This window comes from Nicotiana tomentosiformis, chromosome 7, assembly GCF_000390325.3.
Source record: "Nicotiana tomentosiformis chromosome 7, ASM39032v3, whole genome shotgun sequence".
In the NCBI taxonomy this organism is placed as follows: Eukaryota; Viridiplantae; Streptophyta; class Magnoliopsida; order Solanales; family Solanaceae; genus Nicotiana; species Nicotiana tomentosiformis.
Window position 1 is genome coordinate 88,600,481 of NC_090818.1, and position 8,519 is coordinate 88,608,999.

The following is an 8,519-nucleotide window of genomic DNA, read 5'->3' on the forward strand; positions in this document are numbered from 1 at the left end:
AATTAATTTAGCTAATTGCTTGTTTAATTTCTGCAAAAGTAGTTTAGTAAAAAAATAACATTATTTATTATCTCCTCTGATTAAAATCCAACCAAAATCGTTTGCTCCTAATTAATTTAGCTAATTGCTTGTTTAATTTCTGCAAAAGTAGTTTAGTAAAAAAGTAACATTATTTATTATCTTGGACAGTAAATTGATTTTAGTTTGCTTAGTTAACGATTAATCTAAGTCTCTGTGGGTTCAGCATCCGACTTTCGAGTCACTTTATTATTTGACGACCACGTATACTTATGTGTACTTGGGGAACCAACAATTTCCTATTTTCATTTGAAATAAGCTTATTAGCGCATTTAATTATGATCTCATATTTTCCATCTCTTGCAACCATTATGGAGGTGGAGCACTAGCGCTAGCTGCGCCCATATAAGAACAATTACCTCGTATTGATGTTTGCTTGAATACTACAGTTGAAACTGCACCCATGCCTAAGCCTCGAACACGACCAGGGTGCTCGGGACTGAAGACTACACCAAGCGCGTCATTCGGTGAAATTTTTGCCAGAGTTTCTGGTCTTTGTCTTCGAATTTTTTCAATTCTTTCCTACACGAGAGACAAAATATAATTACAAAAGCCTACTACAACAGAATGTACTACCGAATCATTGGCTATATACTGTCACTGGCCATGGTAACTGACCGTGATATAACGAGTTTAATTAGATAGATAATGTACATAAATTAATTCCTTCAGATAGTACATTTATCTCTGGCTTAGTAATACTAGCTGGTCCTGAACTAGCACATCATGGATGTCTCCTTTTTAATGCAATACAGTTACACGAGGGAAAGAAAAGGATCAAAATGGCTTCAGTGGTATCACTTGTTATCAAGAAGTTGCTGCACTTATTGTTCTGTTTATACTATTCAGGAATCAATTAGGGTTAACATTTCTGCTTTTGTTAGGCAATTTTTCTTCATCTTTGATGCAAGTATTGCAGGCAATTCAAGAGCAAGAGAGATCTCTTAGAGACACATTCAAGAAACACTCAATAGACTACCCTACTTATGTCCATGTATAGCTTTAACTGAAAGTATATATATGCAAATTCATTACTGCAGAAGTAGTTAACAATGACACAAATGAAACCATCTGAAAACGTCCTATGGGAAAGGAAAAAAAAAGAGAACTAATCCACTGCACATATATAACTCTTTTGTCATTTATTGTAGCATGTTCCAGAAAATATTGGCTGCTATGGAGTAATATAGGAAAAGAAAAGTAGGAAATAGATTATGCAATGGCTAATCAAGATTAAGGTAGAAGAAACTGTTCTTATCATGGCATTGATGTAGGTGACAAAATGTACTAGAGAAACTAAGTTTTTATAATAATGGATTGGGACGAACTTAAAAGGAGCGACATGGACAATGAGAAGCTATATAGCTGACTCTAATTTGTTTGGGACTGAGTAGTAGTTTTTGTCGTTTAGACTAAAGTTTAGGCAATTAGTAGAATGCAGCAGCAGTGTTTGATCCAAGGATTGTCTCGCGGCTGCTGGTTTGAGGATTCAGATTACTTTCAATTTATCATTCTGCCACCTATCAGCATGTACTAATAATTTAAAGTTAAACTCCTCACTGTATCACCACACGTTTTCAGATGTTTTCATTAAGTATGAAAATGGATATGGAACAAGATTAGCATAATAAAACTGTTTAAATCTATCAAATGAAATAACAGTAATCATGTCAAAACTTACCCCAATCTCCCTAGCTTGATCATTCACATAACTCCCATCTTTCCTCTCATGAGTCTCAGTCCACACTTTGCCTCGATCAACTTCTTTTCCGTGTTTCTTCTGAATGTTTTAAAAAGTAAAATTAAACTAAATAACTCTTGTCACATTAAAGCAACGGTAAGTACGTCGTATTAAACTACCATCAAAGCCCTTCTTCTAGCCAAACTCATAGCACCACTAGTATGGGGAAGTATTTGTTGTTGTCGAATCCGTTGTTTTCTCCAGCAAAGCGCCTACGAGTCAAAATAGGAGAATTTTTGTTACATATAAAAAGCAACAAGGGGCCCAATTGCATTAAGCAAAACAAAAAAAGGGAAAAAAAGAAGCCACAACAGTGGCAGAGAAGAAGCAGCGAAACAAAAAAGGAAAACAAAACAGAAGCAACAGCAGTAGAGACAAGAAGAAGAAGAAGAAGAAGAAGAAGAACCTTTGTTTTCTCTTTTGAACGATAGTTAACATACTGCCCATTGGTCCATGGAAATTCCTTCTGGAGTATTCTTGATGATATTTTCTTTACTCAATAATGGATCCTCAGCCTCATGCCATAGTTTAAGCCTGAAATCCTTCCACTTTTTTAAAGAGAATTGTTAATCCAACCTTTTACCTTTTGCTGATCACTCGTAAAGAAAAATCGAGACTTCAAAAAAATAATATATGTTAGTTTATTGATGACATAACTATAACATATAAACTAAGCAAAAGAATTAAAAGGCATTACCATTACGAAATCATTAAAAGCATGGTCCATAAAAGGTTTAGGAATGGATGCCCAACTCTCGAAGCCAATAGGAAAGTATCGAGGATTTGTAGCAAGCTTCCCCAAAAATCCTGCAAGAAGGCCGGCTGATTTTTCAATAGGTTGAGCAAACTCATCACATTCTACAATTATACACAATCCATTCTCCAATTTATGGACGTCCTAAACCTTAAACCTAATAGATTTGATCACTTGATGTTCATCTGCAACAAAATAAAGACCATATAAAAATATTAATCGAGGAAACAAAATCATTTTTAATTTATATGTACCTATAACATTGACAACCCAATCACGAGGCTCTGAGTCATCTGTAACTCGTTTACGTCTAGTTGGTTGTGAAGAGACTGCATCAGATAATAAAGATGCAATAATATTATGTGACGAGACTCCATCAGATGATGAAGATGGAATGATATTCTGTGATGAGATTCTATTAGTTGATAAAGATGGAATGACATTCTGTGACGAGACTCTATTAGTTGATGAAGATGGAATGACATTCTGTGATGAGACTCTATTAGTTGATGAAGATTGAACGATGGGCTGTGTATGACGTAAAGAGAGTCGATCAGAAGATGAAGATGAAGCTTGAACCTAAGACTGCGCATGTGATGACTGCTCTGGAGCAAGTGAAGAGCTCCCTTTGATTGATTTGATTGATTTTTCACCCGAAATATTAACAGAAGGAAATCCCCATGCATCCTTTCTAAACCCTTTATCCCTAGTTGTGTCAGCCCATTTACACTTGAATAGTGTAATCCTAAATCGATAGTAGTTAAACTCAATGATGTTTTCTAATTTGCCATAATATGGCAAATCTACTTGCCTCAGGTATCCATCAGTACCACTAGCAATACAAGATGTGGACGAAGTCAAAAAAATCCCATTGTTTTGCATTTTCAACCTATGCTCTCGAGTTGTTGTCCGAAATTTGAACCTATTGATATTAAATAATGTAAACCTTCTAGTATATGGTGTTGGACCATCTGCTAAAAACTTTAGTACATCAGACACAGTATTTGAAGTGGATTAACAATCTGAAACAAGAATGTAAAATGTGTTGGTCACAAATTTAAAGTTATAAAATTCTAATACATTTGTAACCAACCTGTCAAGGAAACCAATCAATGAAGTCTTTATTAACTAGCTTCTCTATCTCCGTATTTGAAGGCTTTCGGCCCTTCCACCGCCTCCGTACATAACCTTTAAATTCCCAACATGAGATGTTGATATAAATATAAGAATTAACATAAGTTTTCATGTATTTAATGTATGTTTTATTTAGATATGCCTTAAATACTCACTTAATGAATGGCATGACTTGTGGACAATTTAGTAATACATATCGATGTGCTTGACATTTTGCCATAGGTGACAACTCAAATGTTACAGCTCCTAGTCCTTTAGCAACTGGTGGGAAAATACTAGATGAATTCACCGAGCCTCTATCCTCCGGAAAATCGTCAAGACGACGTGGCCTATTACATCTTGTCTCAATCCCTTCAATAAACTGGGAAGAAAAAGTAAGAGCCTCTTCATCTAGATATCCTTCAGCTATAGAACCTTCTGGTTGTGATATGTTTCGCACATAGGATTTGAAGTGTCCCAAATACCTAAACAAAAGATCAAAAATTCGTTGATGGATACAAATTAACATCTATTCTTAATGAACAACCTCCAATTAAGTAATAAGAAATATTGTTTACCTCTCGATAGAATACATCCACTGACACTGTTGAGGTCCCCCAAGTTTTGCTTCACCAGCTTGATGATAAGTTAAATGAACCATGATTGTAAAGAATGTAGGAGGGAATAACATTTCCAGGTGATTCATGGTGAGAAAATATCGAGACTGGAGCCTGCCAAGGTCTAAGGGGCTTAAGCTTTTGGCACAGAGTTGATGGAAGAACGAACTCAACTTATTAATACTACAGTCACCTTGTCAGGTAAAATATTACATATGGCAATTGGTAACAAGTGCTGCATGAGAATGTGAAAATCATGACTCTTCGTTGACTTGAGCTTTTGTTGTTTCAAGTCGACACATCTTGAAATGTTGCTAGCGTATCCATCAGGCATTTTGACATTATTTAAAGTACGCAAAACTATGTCTTTCTTAAATCCACTGTTCTTTGAATTTAAAAGAGTGAACAAGGTTGGATGATAGCTTCCATTCTCGTCTGCCCAAAGTTCTTTCCTTATACCCATTTCTCTAAGATCATTCCGAGCTTTAAGATTGTCTTTTGACTTTTTAGTATCATTGAGCAAAGTATATATCACATTCTCACACACATTCTTCTAAATGTGTATAAGGTCTAGATTATGACACAACAAGTTAGATTCTCAATAAGGAAGATAAAAAATATGCTTCTCTTTCTTCACTATTTCAGTCTATCTTCAATAATAGTTTTTCCTCGAGTTCTTTTACCTTTAGCATCTGACTCTGGTACTTTCCCAAAATTATCATTGATTCCCTCCATTTTTTTCAAGATGTCTGACCCTGATAATTCTATTGGTGACTCCCGTTGCTCGATTTTTCTATTAAAACGGACACGCTACAATCTAAACTGATGGCCGCTTTCAAGAAAACGATGATGACCCATTAAACACCATTTTCTACTATGTTTCAACCTGCAAGAGTCTGTATCAAAGTTACACGTAAGACAAGAAAATTGAGTGTATGTATTCCATCCAGATAAGGTACCAAGCCGAGGAAAATCACTAATTGTCCACATCAAGGCTGCTCGCATTTTAAATATTTCATTCTTTGAAGAGTCTAATGTCTGCACTCCATCGTACCACAATTCTCTCAACTCTTGGATAAGAGGTTATAAGTATACGTCTATGTCATTGCCATGCATTTATTTTCCTGGAATGATCATTGAAATAATGAATGAAGTTTGTTTCATACACTCCCAAGGAGGACGATTGTATGGAATAAGAACCACATGCTAAATACTATAGTTTGTTGCCATTGCTCCAAAAGGATTGAAACTGTCACTAGCTAGGCCAAGTCGTACATTTCGAGGATCTGCAGCAAATTCAGGATGAAGCAAGTCAAATGCTTTCCAAGCCTGAGAATCCCTTGGATGCCTCATCAATCCATCTTGGTTACCCGCTGAAGAATGCCATCTCATAGACTCAGCAGTTTTAGAGCACATGAATAATCTTTGTAACCTTGGCTTTAGTGGAAAGTAGCGCAAAATCTTTGCGGGCTGCTTCTTCTTATTGTCCTTTCACCTAGATGTCTTGCATTTTTTGCATTCTTGTAAGCCTTCATCTTCACAAAAATATAACATAAAATCATTTAGGCAAGCATGTATCTTGGTATAATTGAGGCCAAGTTTGTTGATGGTTTTCTTGGCCTCATAAAAAGAAACAAGAATCTTGGAATCTTCAAAGGCATATTTTAACAATTCTAATATCAAACTCATCGCTTTGTCAGTCATTCGGCACAAACACTTGATATGATATAATTTGACTAGAAAGGATAATTTGGAATACTTCGCGCACCCTTCGTATAATGGTTGGTTGCCATCTTCGATCAGTTCATAGAACTTTGTATATTCTTAATTATCCCCATCAATATACTCTTCATTAAATGTTTCTTCTCTATTCATAGGCTCACAAGACACACCAGGCTCATTTACATTGTTTCCTATGAACCCAAATGCATCGTTAATCATAGTTACCATTGGATCTTGGAGATGTAGAGTTTCTTCTATGACATGTGTGCTCTGAAACGTTTGTGCCATAGTTGCATTTAATTCTTCACCATGTAAATACCAAACTTTATAATTTTTGGGAAAAGGCTTACAAGTCAGGTGCTCTTCAACTATATTTCTTCTTTGGCACTTATTAAAACCATAATTTGGACACGGACACTTAATTACGCGTCCATCGATAGAATCATGTTCAAAAGAAAAATCCAAAAATCGTTTTAGCCCACATGCATATTCAGGTGTGTTTCGTGATTTGCTAATCTAAGATTTATCAATTGTCATAGCTAGAAAGAAATATTAAAAAAATATCATAATATCAAAACAAAAAAAGTTAGTTCATAGGTTTTGAAGAATCCGTAAATAGAAGGGAACAACTTGTTCATGGAAAAACAAAAAATACACGTGGAGTTATGTTCTGTAACAGTGGAGTTTGGTTAAGATAATACACAGCTATTTTAAGAATGTATTGTTTTAGGCCATTCTAGATGCTTTTGTATGCTTTACATGCTGTTCAAGCTTGTTCTGTGATAGTGTTACTCATAAAAGCTGATCAATTTATTCCTTGCACAACAAAGTAAAGAAACAACACAATTAATTATCAAATCTACAACAACCATTAACTAATCTTTTAATTGATAAAGAAAAAACCAAAAGTTAAATCTTTAATCAATTTAGAGTGTCTAGTGACAGGAAAAAGTTAACTACATCAGGAATATCTTCTGCTACCAATGATCAATCGCAAATGAGTACCTAACTGTAATTTCTCAAATAATGTCTTGAATTACATTGTCTATATCTGAAGAATATAACAGAAAGGATAAATAGACATTTCTCAGTTATGACATCATGCATGGTGCGATGGCCCTCTAGTAAAACATTATAACATCACAGTTAAAAGATACTTGTTTCTTCACTAGAATTACAATACTTCCGAATTGTTTAATCAAAATGAATTGACAACTGAAGAGAAGCCTAGATAATTGTAATACAGTACAAGAATAATGCATACCTATCAAATTGTTCACTGTCGACGTCGATCCCAATAGCTTCAGCTACCTATCAAGCGCAAATTTAATAATTAAGGTTAGTATTAGACTGAACAACAACTAAAAATATCAAAAATAAGCGCATGTATTTGACTACAATCAGACCAATTGAACAGAAAAAGAACAAAAAAATAGACTAAACACTAATAGAAAGAAGAAATAAAGAAATTGAGGAAAATCAGTACACTCTCAAACATGCATGAACTCTAGCAAATAGAAAAGAGAAGTCAACAACTAAACCAATAAAATCGACGGTTGCATCAGTAAAATTGACTGCAAAAACGGTGAAATTGACAGAAAACCAGTGAATCGACAGCTAAAATCAGTGATTTAAACTGATCTTCATCTAATACACATACATGCACGCCTTAAATCAATGAAATCAATGGCTAGATCAGCAAAAACGAAAGCAAAATCAGTGAAATTCACGGCTAAGATTAGTGCTTTAAACTGATATCCATCAAATACACACACATGCACGCCTTAAATTAGTGAAATCAACAGCATTTTGAAAGGAATTACACGAACGACTTGAAATAGAAGATGTATTAAAACATGTATTTATCAAAAAAGGGCTATTTATAGATGAATTGAAACACATTACCACATAACAAGTTGAAATCTGATCTCCTTACAAAAGCTAAAGGATTTGGGAGAATCGTTAAACGATATGACCTTAAACGATTTGGGGGAATCGTCTTTTTGAGAGAGAAAGAGAGAGAGAAGGCGTAGAGAGAGAGAGAGAGAGAGATAAGAGCATCTAACCGGGGAGTTCTAAATATGTTGCTATTAAAATTATGTTTTTTATATTTAATCTTTTTGACAAGAGGGGTTGCTCTGATGCTAAGCAACCTTCACTTCCAACCAAGAGGTTGTGAGTTCGAGTCACCCCAAGAGCAAGGTGGGGAGTTCTTGGAGGGAAGGATGCTGAGGGTCTATTGGAAACAGCCTCTCTACCTCATAATAGGGGTAAGGTCTGCGTACACACTACCCTCCCCAGATCCCATTAGTGGGATTATACTGGGTTGTTGTTGTTATTGTATATTTAATCTTTTAGCCGGGGAGTTCTAAATAAAAAGAATTATTAAAAACTGTGTGAGTTAGTGGCGGTTTTGAACTGCCGTATTTTAAAAAAAAATGTCGTTTTAACATATGTCCTAATGACGTCTGGAACGCCGTCGCAATAATTCCGG

At 35.2% G+C, this 8,519-nt stretch overlaps 2 protein-coding genes across 2 annotated transcripts; both read right to left on the reverse strand.

Moving 5' to 3' along the window:
* Nucleotides 1-318: 318 nt before the first annotated feature.
* On the reverse strand, nucleotides 319-2,055 carry LOC138896529 (uncharacterized). Its single transcript, XM_070181701.1, has 3 exons — nucleotides 1,939-2,055; nucleotides 1,760-1,858; nucleotides 319-600 (listed from the first exon to the last, which is right to left on the reverse strand). Exons 1-3 carry the CDS (start codon nucleotides 1,966-1,968, stop codon nucleotides 388-390), a joined length of 342 nt encoding a protein of 113 aa, XP_070037802.1. The 5' UTR covers nucleotides 1,969-2,055; the 3' UTR covers nucleotides 319-387.
* Nucleotides 1,939-7,323, reverse strand: LOC117280047 (uncharacterized). The gene is made up of 6 exons (XM_070181700.1): nucleotides 7,290-7,323; nucleotides 4,265-4,417; nucleotides 2,828-4,171; nucleotides 2,517-2,758; nucleotides 2,226-2,435; nucleotides 1,939-2,031 (listed from the first exon to the last, which is right to left on the reverse strand). Exons 2-3 carry the CDS (start codon nucleotides 4,390-4,392, stop codon nucleotides 3,859-3,861), a joined length of 441 nt encoding a protein of 146 aa, XP_070037801.1. The 5' UTR covers nucleotides 4,393-4,417; nucleotides 7,290-7,323; the 3' UTR covers nucleotides 1,939-2,031; nucleotides 2,226-2,435; nucleotides 2,517-2,758; nucleotides 2,828-3,858.
* Nucleotides 7,324-8,519: the final 1,196 nt, after the last annotated feature.

What these genes read in the sequence shown, in the direction of transcription:
- LOC138896529 (XM_070181701.1), bottom strand. Translation starts at nt 1,968, where the DNA reads ATGAGTTTGGCTAGAAGAAGGGCTTTGATG. An exon ending in CTAGAAGAAGGGCTTTGATG is followed by an intron (nt 1,859 to 1,938) that starts GTAGTTTAATAC and finishes TAAAACATTCAG; the next exon opens with AAGAAACACGGAAAAGAAGT. An exon ending in ATCAAGCTAGGGAGATTGGG is followed by an intron (nt 601 to 1,759) that starts GTAAGTTTTGAC and finishes TCTCTCGTGTAG; the next exon opens with GAAAGAATTGAAAAAATTCG.
- LOC117280047 (XM_070181700.1), bottom strand. Translation starts at nt 4,392, where the DNA reads ATGAATCACCTGGAAATGTTATTCCCTCCTACATTCTTTACAATCATG. An exon ending in TGGATGTATTCTATCGAGAG is followed by an intron (nt 4,172 to 4,264) that starts GTAAACAATATT and finishes TCTTTTGTTTAG; the next exon opens with GTATTTGGGACACTTCAAAT.